We start from the raw sequence: 12,634 nt of genomic DNA, 5'->3' as shown, positions 1-12,634 counted from the left end.
GTGAGGGAACTATGGCCCCTTCATGATTCGTGGACTTCAACTCCCAGAATTCCTCAGCCAGCATGAGGGAACTATGACCCTTTTATGACTCGTGGACTTTAACTCCCAGAATTCCTCAGCCAGCGTGAGGGAACTATGGCCCCTTCATGACTTGTGGACTTCAACTCCCAGAATTCCTCAGCCAGCATGGGGGAACTGTGGCCCCTTCATGACTTGTGGACTTCAATTCCCAGAATTCCTCAGCCAGCGTGAGGGAACTATGGCCCTTTTATGACTTGTGGACTTCAACTCATTATAAAGGCATTATAAAGCAGTAGTTATTACTTATTAAAATATCCTTCTTGTGTTGTTGTTGTTGTTTTTCCCCCCTACCCTGTCTAGTTCCAGCTCCTGGCTTCGGCACTTTTCAAGTCGGGCTCCGATCTGAGCACGTTGGGTGAGTCGACGTCAGACCGAATCTAGCTTTGGGTCAAGCGCCCGTAAAAAATCCACGGCCTCAGTTTCCCCCACAGTTTGGAGGCATTACCCACTTAAACGTGGGAAGCAGTAGGTCAAAACAAATTAAGAGAATATCCGTCATCCTGACAGCCAGCAGCCCTTGGCCAGCTGCGGTTTGGGAACTGGGGCGGGGAATGAGTTTGATCTTGGCTTGCAAAGATGAAATGTGCTGTCACAACGGGCCCGAGTTCGGCCTGTTCTAAGCAATCTCTCTCCTTGGGCAGCCGGTCAAGGAAAACAACATTTCCACTTCCGAGAACGAAGAATCCAAGTTCAAGTTTACAGATTATGATGATCCTCCCCCTCTTCCATAGCTCTTCCATAACTGAACATAAGGGAAGAGCAAGAGTTGGACGAGACCTTGGGGGTCTTCTAGTCCAGGGGTCCCCAAACTGTGAGCCCATGAGTGGGCCTGTGGCCTGCTGGTCACTGGGCCGCAGGACAGGCTGGCCAGTGCGTGCGTGTGTGTGCACAAACTCATTCCCACTTGCGCTAGTGCCCGCTGCCCCATATAATAATAATAAGGGAACTTTTCAGGTCCAAGAAACCAGCCGATTTACACCTCCTGATGACCCACGAATCCTTTTTCCCCTCCCCTCTTCTTTCCTTCCGTCCATCTCCAGGCTTTTCGGACGTCGACCACGTCTACGCCCAACGCACTCAGCTCTTCGACACCCTGGTGAATTTTTTTCCCGACAACATGACCCCTCCCAAGGGCAACCTGGTGGAGCTCATCACCCTGTGACGAGTCGAGTTGCTAGACCTGTGGAAGGAAGAGGATTTTTTCCCCCCCAGTATTTTTAATTTCGTGTGCGTGCGTGTGCGCGCGTGCGCGTGCGTGTGTGTGTGTGCAGTGAGCGATTGGGGGGGCTGCAGAAATAGAAGCGAGTCATGTGGGGGAGGGGCTTTATGCAAATGGGTAATAAAAAAAAAAAGGAATCGATAATGTTTCCGATGGGCTTCAGGATGGATGGATGGACGGATGGATGTTCTGTTCGTTTTGTTCTGTTCGTTCTGTTGGTTCATTCTCATTCATGATGTTTTCGGAAAGCTGGCGAATATTGATAATCCAGGGGGAAATTGGGTTGGGTTCCTTGAGTTTACAGCCCCTGCCCTGGGTGCGAACTCAGGACTTTGAAGATAGGTGGTGCTTTTTTTTTTTTTTTAATTATTATTTGATTGGTTCGCAGCAGTTTTATTCCCCCCCCCCGACTGACTTTGCCGATTGGAGCTTGTTTCTCAAGCCTGCTAAGCCCTCTTCATCCCATGGAGGCACCCTTAAAGAGTGGAAGATGGGAGGGGAGGTGTAAATTTGACCCTTTTTTCATGTTGAGCTGATGTTGGAAAAAGAAAGGCAAGGATGCGTGTACTTTGGGGATCTTGCGCCATCTAGTGGCCGTGAGCATGCGTGTACTTTGGGGATCTTGCGCCATCTAGTGGCCATTAAGACCCACAATGTTGACTTCTGCCTCAATCAGGACTAGGAAGGCTGTCAGGCTGACATTTTAAGACCCACGATGTTGACATCGGCCTCAATTCGGGGATGGTCCAACCGTGGCCACTTGTAAGACCTGCGGACTTCAACTCCCAGAATCCCCCAGCCAGCCTTTGCTGGCTGGGGGGATTCTGGGAGTTGAAGTCCACAAGTCTTAAAAAAAAAGCAGCCAAAGTTGGACACTCCGGCCCTAAATGGGGGACATCCTGTCTTGCGAATCCATGTGGAGAAGACGCAACCTTGACTTGTTTCTTTTACCCAAAACTTTCCCGCGTTAGAAAACGAAGCCTACGCATCGCCGCCCCTTCCCCTTCCATTTACACCTAGAAAGAGTTTAGCTTTTTAAATTTCAGATTACAATCCCCGGAGTTCTAATCGTAGCTTTGGGGCTGTGTGTGAGCAGCAGCTGCACAAGTGCGTGTGTTAGTTGATTGCTTTGTAACCCGTTTTTTCCCCCCACTTCCTGGATTACTTGTTTTTCTGGGAAAGCTCACACAGTTGCGCCAGGATGGACACGCAAGGCCAGGAGTTTCCACTCGGACGCTATCTTTTAGCAGATTGCAGCAGTCTCAGCATTGGATTGTGTGCCACAGTGTTGTGACCGTGGAGAGGAGAGGTCACAATATGATGGAGTTAGTAGTGTTCTTCTAACATTCACGGAGGTGGACGCCCTGATTACAACGGGAGTGTAAACCCTGTCCCTCCATCTGATGACCTTTCTTTGCTTAGATTTCTGTGCTCTTAGATGTGGAGGACCCCAGTGAGATACACAGCATGCTGTGTGTCTCATTCCCACCCCACAGAGCTAGTGGTGTGACTACCCAACCGATGTTACTCACATTGAGAGATTCATCATCTCGAAACCGAAGTGAGATCCCAGCACGGACGGTCTTGCTTCTTTCGGCTCCCAAAGGATCTTGTGAACTTCATCCTCGCATACCAGGGTGAGGCAAGTTGTGATGGCCACTTTGAAACACACCAAAAGCCCCGTTTCCCAACGTTCTTGTCCCCGAGCACGATAAGGAGACGAGGGAAGTCCTCAAGGAAGTTTAATCCAGTGTTCCTTAAGTCTTTTCACTGAACTCGTTTTCTTTAATACGCCCACCCCGGTGTCCCACAAGCCGTTCATTTCCATTTTTCCTCCGCTACAGTTGGCCTCGTAAAATGAGCAAATGAATCGGGATAATGGAGCGATTTGGGCGTTAGCTTCGTAAATTGAGTAGAAGTTACATCGCAGAGAGAAAGGGCGAGGTCTCCTAGCATGTGGGTGATCATCTGAAACGTTGCACTAATAAATGTTCTCTTTTTGTGCTGGTGTTTTCCAGGCCCACGCCAAAAAAAAGGGGCTGTGTTTTTTGATCAGGGCCTTGACTTCCGTCTTGCAGGTTTTCACACACAATCACGCACACGCCCTCGGAAAAAGCGTACAGTTTCTCCCATCTCCATGGTCATAGGAAATGTCTTAAAACGTAGCGTTTAAAATCTTTGGGGTGAAATATATATTTTAGCCTAGTCAGGGTTCATCGATAAAATGAGCTTTTTTCCTTCTTCGGCTTGCGTATTTGTGTTATTTTGCTGGGCGCTTTGTGAGTTTGGGTTTTGGATGGAAGCCGGGGAGCGAACCCACGCTGGGATGGCTCTCGGCGCCTTCAGGAAAAGAAAGACAGGCATCAGACCAGAGACTGACAGTCAAAATGGTTGAGCGATCGGGAACTGTCAGATGTTTTTGAAGGACACCTACTAGCATGTCTTCCTATTGGTTGTGCTGGTTGGAGACGTCTTTCCACCAGCATCTGGAGGACTTCAATTGTCCACCTCTGCTTCAAAGGGTCGACTGATTTAACCCTTCCAAAATTTCTTAGGACTTCTAAGAAATTAGAAGCACCCAAGGAACGAAAGAACAGAAGCCGAGCCAGATTTGCTGTGGAAAACTTAGCTTTGTTGAGTTGGCAAAAATTAGTCTGGCGCTAGTATCACCGTAAGCCAGGGGTCTTCAAACTTGGCCCTTTTGTGATTTGTGGACTTCAACTCCCAGAATTCCTCAACCAGCGTGCCTGGCTGAGGAATTCTGGAAGTTGAAGTCCACAAATCATAAAAGGGCCAAGTTGGAAGACCCTTGCCATAAGCCACAAGGTTTTGGTGGTCCATGCAGTCTCCAACAAACGTTAAACTTTTAGCGCTATGCCTTCCTTCCCCTATGGCAGCTCAGCTGGAGGGTTTTTAACTCTTGATTTTGATAATCCCATTTTGCAATTTTGTCCAACCATTGTGGCATTGTGGTTTACACAAACCAGTGTCGCAAGCCATGGTTTGAAATCGTTTTTGCTTTTAAAACTGTGAATTCTGACTTCCTGTCAATCAGAAGAAAGAAAGACAGTTGGAAGCAACGCCCAATTTGTACTGCAAATAACCTCTTATCAGAGAAGGCACTTGAATTACAAATCCATGGTTTATGAGGGCCCTATAGATTGTGGCCAGTGCTGGCAGACTAAAATAAAACGATCTATATTAGTACGGTAGCCAAGTGCCATCTTTTAAAAATTACAAATTTAAAAAAATAACAATTAAAAAGTATATATATTTTTCCTATTTGAGACACCCAGACTTTTAAAAAAGGTTTTCCCCCCCCTCTATTTTAAATGAATTTTTAATTGTCAGGTATGGCACACGAGAGTCAGGTTTCAAACCTGAGTTTCAAGTAGAGTTTTACCATCCTTTTTATGTGAACCAGAAAAAATTTGCCCAGATTTTCTGCATATAGATAAAACTGTGGTAGCCGAGGTGACATTCTTCCCTCTCAAGCTTCTGATGTATTTTTTTGGGGGGGGGGGCTGTTTAGAATGCATTGCATGGACCCATCGTCCACTTCCAGTAATTTGTATGCCTTGCCTCAGGATCCTCACCCTTCCCATTGAGTGCATGTTCTTGTGGGGTGGGGCATGCTAATTTCATGACAATTTCTTCCAAATGTTCTTTATGTTGAGATAGCACCAACATCCCATAAACACACCTGCCCTTAGTTGGTCCTATCCACGCCAGTCAGATACTGAAGGTGTCATCCAGACTTCCATACTTTGGATCCACCGACAGACCAAAGTTTGACTTCAGCTTTCCTTAGGTTAGCTAGACCCTTTCAGATGTATGGTGGCTACAAGCTTCTTTGGCAGGGGTCTTCTAACCTGGTCCTTTTATGACTTGTGGACTTCAACTCCCAGAATTCCTCAGCCAGCGTGCATGCTGGCTGAGGAATTCTGGGAGTTGAAGTCCACAAGTCATCAAAAGGCCAAGTTAGAAGAGCCCTGCTCTTCGGCCATGTTGACGAGCAATCCCTGTGGCTCCCAACATCCCATTGTTTAATAACAGCAAGTAAATTTGTTATGGAAATCTTTTTGAGTAAACCACGATTTCTACTTAGGAGCTGGTATTTAAGGCAGGTAGTAGCCTTGTAGGCACCAAGAGACTCTTTATAACTGGAACTTTCCTATCAGAAAAAGATAGAATCGGTTGATACTTCTTTTAATAATTTGGTCCAGCTTAGGGACTTGGCCATTCAAACAGTGCTGGACATTTAGTTAGATTTCTCTAGATATGTTAAAGTCTTGGGCTGGTCAGAAGTATTAAGAGATGTGTGTTGTGTGGACCTCACCGAGATGAGAGAGTAGACCTCAAATGCATGAAGATTCTTCTCTTAAAAAGATCCTTTTGCACCATTTTTAGGGCATTGCCCCCTTTTTTATCACAACTTCTCTTGTCACCTTCCACACACATGCACTTCAGGAGGATCCACCAAATCTCACAAAAATGAGCATATCTCCTAAGAGAGACCAGGAGATGAGTGAGGATCTCTTTCAACTTCTGGGTCTTAATCTAAAATCTCGAATATAATTCTGTAGAAAAGAGAAAGCAGATAATAATGGTCAATTCTGCCTTTAGAAATCCTGTCCGGCCACTAGCAAAAACTCTCTGAAGAGGACAGATGAAACTTTACCCCCCAAGGTCATCACGGCCATTGAAATCGCGGAATGTGACAGTGAGAAAACCAAGTTTATTTTCCACACCATCCTGTAATTTTGATGTAGACCTAGCGGTTCAGTTCGATAAGAGAGGTTGCAACTTCTGGCCATCCCTGTTTGATTAGTTACCGATCGGTAGATTCGGCTTTTTTCCCCTTCTCCCTTTTCCTAACTTTATGCCATTTAGAGCTTGGCTCAGAATTTTGATAGTCCCGAAAGACTGACAGGTGTCATGCTGAAAACTGAGCTGTTCCCTCTTTAAAAAGACACGAGTTTGTAGCACCTTTATGGCGTGGTTCCGGCGTCAGAAAGACCCACAGAGTTGATTGGGGTCGAGTTGTTTCCGTTGGCTCAACCAGAAAATGTTTTTTAAGACAAGTGAAATTTCATGGCTGTTGCGTTTGATTAGGGAACCTGAAGTTCCAGGGACCAGCGAGGAAATCCACCCTCTGAATTCTCAATTTTCTTTTCCCAAAATTAAAAGCCCGCAGATGCTCTGGGGAAAGATGGCGAGAAAGCAGTATAAATCTGTCCGAAGCTGCTGATCTGGACGTTGCTTTGGGAAAAAGTGGCAAGGGGTGGAATTCAGTAAATTGACTTGATGGTCTTCTCCAGGAGTGAAAGGAAAGAAGAGAGGTGCTCTTCAAAGTGTGTGTGTGTGTGTGTGTGTGTGTGTGTGAGAGAGAGAGAGAGATTTTAGAAGCGGGTTTTGATTGGTTTATGTTTGACATAAGCCTCAGTTCTTGGTCCTGCTGGCCAGGTGCTTTTTGATGTGAGCGTCTCAGGTGGGAGAAGCAATTTGAAGGATCATGAGTGACAGAGGAAGACATGGGAAGTTAATTCTTTTATTTTTATTTTTAAAAAAGAAAGATTAGAGGCAGGGCGAGCCAAAGGCATTTTCGTACCAAAGGAATCAAAAGCTATTTGGTCCCCTCTAGGATGTGCTAAAAATATAATTCAGCCAAATTGTGTAAACCAGGAGTCTCCAGACTTGACCATTTAAAGACTTGTGGACTTCAACTCTTCACAAGTGGTCAAGTTTGGAGACCCCTGGTGTAAATTATACCAAAGTGTGCATAGCCATTTAACACAGGGGTCTTCAAACTTGGCCCTGATGACTTGTGGACTTCAATTCCCAGAATTCCTCAGCCAGGCACGTGTGCCTGGCTGAGGAATTCTGGGAGTTGAAGTCCACAAATCACCAAAAGGTCAAGTTTGAAGACCCCCGATTTAACACAACGTGCTTGTGGGATAACCACTAGGCCCAACAGATTGTGTTCCATGGGTTGTCGTCTCCACTTTTGTCAACAAAGCTCCTTCCGGCTCTTTTTGATTTGCCACCCGCTCGGCGCACACGTGCGAAGCCTTTTCCTGCTGCACTCACCGCTGTGGGCATTTTCGGATGTCCTTTCCCGTTGCTTTCCGCTTCCTGGCTCCGCATCTTTCGGACGTACGATTGTTCCGCCAGGTTGAAGATGTATGCAAGAGTGACTTTGGGGACAGAAGAGCAATTCCCAATGTAGAATTTTGCTGTATGTAATGTATATACGGAGAGAGAATGTATTTTGTTCATTTTTTTTCTTAATAAAAAGAAATTACGCCGAACTTGGATTCTTGCAACAGCTATTTCTTGAAAGTGTATTCGAAGTTACAGTGGCACGGGAAAAAGTTATTTATGACCTTTGTTTTCACTTAACAACCATTGCAGCATCCTCACCTGGTCAAAAATGGTATAGGGTTTCCTGCCTAAGCAAGGGGTTGGGCTAGAAGACCTCCAAGGTCCCTTCCAGCTTCTATTCTGTTCTGTTCTGTTCTATTGCATTGCATTCCATTCCACTCCACCTTTTCTTTTCTATTCTATTCCATTCCATATTTTCTATTCTATTCTATTCCATTCCATATTTTCTATTCTATTCTATTCTATTCTATTCTATTCTATTTCCATTCTATTATTTCTATTCCATTCCATATATTCCATTCCATTCCATATTTTCTATTCTATTCTATTCTATTCCATTCTATTCCATTCCATATTTTCTATTCTATTCTATTCTATTCTATTCTATTCTATTCTATTCTACTCTACTCTATTCTAAAAAAAACATTAAAATCCATCCGTGCTCAAGCCTGGCCTTAGAGCTTTTTGAATTTTCAGCAGCATTTCTGTCCAGAATTTTATCAATTTCTCTTGTCAATTTTTTCATCTATTTTTTTTTAAAAAAAAACTCTCCATCTTTGTTTGTTCTCCTTTTAAAACTCTGAACCACTTCTAGAACATTTCCCATAATCCAACACTACAATTACATCTGGACTGAGTTTGAGTGGTGGTTGTAAGTCCGGCCAGGGGTCGAATTTTAAAATTAAATTTGGGAGCAAAGAAAACGCAAGGCTTTGTTCTAAAACTAGATCCTCGCCCCACAAGTAGCTAACATATCGGCGAGAGAGAAGAAGTCAACACTCCACAAAAAGGATTTCTTTTTATTTGACAGTAATAAGCAATGTCATCAAAATATACTTTGTAGGAAAATGTAACCATGCTTTTTACAGCCGTCTCTCTCTCTCTCTTTTTTTTGAATTCCAGTGTATATTTGACTCCTGTTTCGGCACAAAATGTGCTGGGAAAAACTATACAGTGTTTGGGTGCAGCATCCCAATTTTTTATTACAATCAAAAGGGGCTAAAAGATATGCCACAGTCCATTCAGATTACAAAAATAGAAGCCCAGTAAGCTGCAACACACAACACACATACACACGCACACAAACAGGAGATTCAAATCTCGCTTAAGGCTTAACAAACCATCCAGTAGCCCAATTGCACATTTTTAAAAGCATGAAAAGAGGCATCAGAAGCACATTCATAGAAGCATGGAAGGGTTCAAATGTTCTGGAGCTGGAATCATATAGGTAGTCCTCGGCTTATGACGGTTTCGTTTAGTGACTGTTCAAAGTTACAACAGCACTGAAAACGGATTTGTGACCATCTTTCACGCAACCGTTGCAGCGTCCCCCACGGTTGCATGATTGAAATTTGGACGCTTGGCAACTGACTCGCATTTACGACGGTCGCAGTGTCCCGAGGTCACGTGCTCTCCTTTTGCGACCTTCTGACAGGCAAAGTCAAAGGGGGGGGGGAAGCTGGATTCACTTAAGACCCGTGTTGCTAACTTAACTGCAGTGATTCGCTTAACGGCCGGCAAGAAAGATCGTAAAATGAAGCAAAACTCCACAAATGCCTTACATAGCCACAGAACTGTACTGTTGAGTCCTTGTCGTAAGTCGAGGATTACCTATACCAGCGGTCTTCAAGCTTGGCCCTGTTATGACTTGTGGACTTCAACTCCCAGAATACCTCAGCTAGGCACGTGCCTGGCTGAGGAATTCTGGGAGTTGAAGTCCACAAGTCATAAAAGGGCCAAGTTTGAAGACTTGTCTTAAATCTAACAAACAAAATGGAGGATGGCTGAGGAATTCTGGGAGTTGAAGTCCACAAGTCATAAAAGGGCCAAGTTTGAAGACTTGTCTTAAATCTAACAAACAAAATGGAGGATGGCTGAGGAATTCTGGGAGTTGAAGTCCACAAGCCATAAAAGGGCCAGGTTTGAAGACCCGTCTTAAATCTAACAAACAAAATGGAGGATGGCTGAGGAATTCTGGGAATTGAAGTCCACAAGCCATAAAAGGGCCAGGTTTGAAGACCCCTGACCTATACAAGCGTTTTAACCTCAGTTTGGGTCCTTTCCAAGCTTTAGAAAGAGAAGGATGTGCCCGGAAGTTTGTTTTTAAGCTCAGAAATAAATATTCAACCCATCTTGAATTTTGGGGAGATGGCACACAACAGGATCTCTCTTCTGACAGGAAATTCAGAGCAAAGGCTTGATTTTACTCTTCCAATGGGACCACTTCTCGTTTCACTTAGCGCCTGCCCCCAATTCTTATCTTTGCTTCTTATGCGCAACACAAAACACGACAGGCACAGTAGTGACCCACAAAAAAACCTGCAGGCAGATGAGGGCAAGATGGTTTGATCCTTAAGTTGCTAATTTGGAATGTTTTTACCCTAAAGATCTGTCCCAGGTAAATTGGTAGATTGCCCTTTTGATTTGCATACAGGATTTGTCAGCAAGGGGAGGGGAAAAAAGATTGAAATACTTCAGCTCCAAAATAAGCAAAGCTACAAATAGCCTGTGCTTCTTAATCCATTGCTGAATGGAGGTTAGTTAGCAAATCCTTCTTACTTGAGGTCGCCACGCTCCACCGCCTTTGCTGTAACACGGATCCTGGGGGAAAAAAAAACTACGCTGGTGTTGTCCCAAAACTCACTTGAATGAATCGTGGAAATGACTTTGTGCAGGAGCTTGCTCTAAATTGTGGGTCCCCAACCCCCTGTCCGGGGACCGGAACTGAGCCACAGCATGTCAGCAACCGGTCCGCACAAACCAGCAAAGCCCCATCTGCGGGATGCAGGCAGCACACAAAACACGCATCCTCCAGGCTGCGGAAAAAACCTCTCTCCACGAAAGCGGTCCCTGGTGCCCCAAAGGTTGAGGACCTCTACTCTAAATAATGTCTCTGCAAAATGTTTAGCTTAATCAAGAAACTCAAGGAGATAAGTTGGAGAATTGACCAATTAAACCTTCATTTCCCCCTACATCAAACTCAAGTGAATGTCTGCTTCAATGGCTTATGCCAGGGGTCCCCAACCCCCATTTTGTGGACCAGTACCGGGCAGCGGCATGCCAGCAAACGGTCCGCATAAACAAGGAAAGCCCTATCCGCGGGATGTAGACAGCACACAAAACCACACCCCCTCTGGTCTGTGGGAAAACCTCTCTCCATGTTACTAGTCCCTGGTGCCCAAAAGATTGGGGACCTCTGGCTTATGCAGTTTAAATTTTAAGCTCCTTTAGTGAGGGATGTCTCAACCTCCAGACCATTTTTAATAGCAATAGCACCTAGACTTATATATATCACCCCGCAGTGCTTTACAGCAGCGGTCCCCAATCTTTCCAACACTGTGGACCGCCGGCGGCGAGTGGAGTGGGGGGGGAGGGGATGGTTTTGCGTACGCAACTTAATCCCACATACGGACAAATGGAGCTTTGCGCATTTGCTGACCACTCATGCGGGCCAGTTCCCAATGGACCACGGATGGGTAAGTCCTTGACTTACAACTCCAACACTGGAAGTCTTTAAGAAGAGACTGGACAGCCATTTGTCTGAAATGGTATAGGGTTTCCTGCCTGAGCAAGGGGTTGGACTAGATGACCTCCAAGGTCCCTTCCAACTTTATTATTATTATTAGCTCTTCATTTAGTGACCTTTTGAAATTACGACAGCACTGAAAATAGTGACTTATGACTGCTTTTCACACTTACAACAGCTTCAGTGTCCCCAGGATCACCTGATCAAAAATTCAGAAGCTTGGCAACTGGCATGTACTTAGGACGGTTGCAGCGTCCCAGGGTGACATGATCCCATTTTGCCACCTTCCGACGAGCAAAGCCAATGAGAAAATCAGATTCATTAATCAAGTGTGCGGCTAACTTAACAGCTGTAGGGTCTGACTTAACAACTGCGGCAAAAAAGGTCGTAACATGGAGCAAAACAACGGTTTTGCTTAGCCATGAAAATTTGGGGTTCAGTTTTGGTCGTTACGTTGAGGACTACCTGTGGAGGGACATAGCCATGAAAGTCCACGTCATCAGCCTCTGCTCACAGGCTACATTAAGCCATGATTTCCTTAGGCCTGCTTTGCAGAATAAACCACCATTTGCCGTCGGGCACGTCAGGTTCTTAATCTTAGACCACAAGCAAAAACGCCACAGCCAAACCAATATTTAGACTTGTGTCTGTTGGATGAACCAGGCCTGTCTTCCTCCATCTCCAATGGCAAAATTAAGTTCTAGTAATATGAATCTCTACTTCAGCGTTTCACCACCTTGGCTGGCTGGGGGATTCTGGGAGTTGAAGTCCACCCGTCTTCAAGTTGCTGAGATTGACAAACATTCCCTGATTTTATTTTTTATTATCTTTTTACAATCACAAATGCTTAATATTTATATCAGCAACGTAGAGCCTGGGTTCAGGCATTTAACTTCCTAATACATGTTAAATTCCTTTCTCTCCACCTCGTTTTCCTAGCCACTATTATTATTATTATTTATTATTTATTGAATTTATATACTGTCCTATCTCCTTTACGGGACTCAGGGCGGTGAACAGGCGATAATAAAAACCACGATAAATATACGCAAGTTTCTGTTCTAAAATCAAATTAAATAACAGGCCTACTCTAAAAATACCCCATACAAAACTAATAAAAGGTGTTTTATTAAAAACACCCCCTGATTTTATTTTTATTGGTTTTTTTACAATCACAAATGCTTAATATTTTATCAGCAACGTAGAGCCTGGGTTCCAACATTTAACTTCCTAATACATGTTAAATTCCTTTCTCTCCACCTCGTTTTCCTAGCCATTAATAAAAGGTGTTTTATTAAAAACACTCCCTGATTTTTGACGTCAGAGCTGAGGATGGATTGCCAACTACTTAAAGTTTGTCTCGCCCATCCTCCAGAACTGTGACTTCCCACTTCCACAAATATCCGAATAAATCCTATTTCTAA

The 12,634-nt window shown here is 44.5% G+C and overlaps 1 protein-coding gene across 1 annotated transcript in view; it reads left to right on the top strand.

The window, feature by feature from the left end:
• Positions 1-1,267, top strand: part of MKLN1 (muskelin 1) — an 80,024-nt gene extending 78,757 nt beyond the window's left edge. Inside the window, exons 16-17 of the mRNA XM_015823619.2 lie at positions 382-436; positions 1,122-1,267. Of these exons, the coding sequence (XP_015679105.2) occupies positions 382-436; positions 1,122-1,243 (177 nt within the window). The 3' untranslated portion in view covers positions 1,244-1,267. The remainder of the gene's footprint in view (positions 1-381; positions 437-1,121) is intronic.
• The last annotated feature ends 11,367 nt before the right edge of the window (positions 1,268-12,634 follow it).

Source organism: Protobothrops mucrosquamatus, unplaced genomic scaffold, assembly GCF_001527695.2.
Source record: "Protobothrops mucrosquamatus isolate PMUCROS unplaced genomic scaffold, P.Mucros_1.0 scaffold1930, whole genome shotgun sequence".
Classification (NCBI taxonomy): Eukaryota; Metazoa; Chordata; class Lepidosauria; order Squamata; family Viperidae; genus Protobothrops; species Protobothrops mucrosquamatus.
Note: the sequence above shows the minus strand (reverse complement) of the source record. Positions and strands in the feature narration are given on the sequence as shown.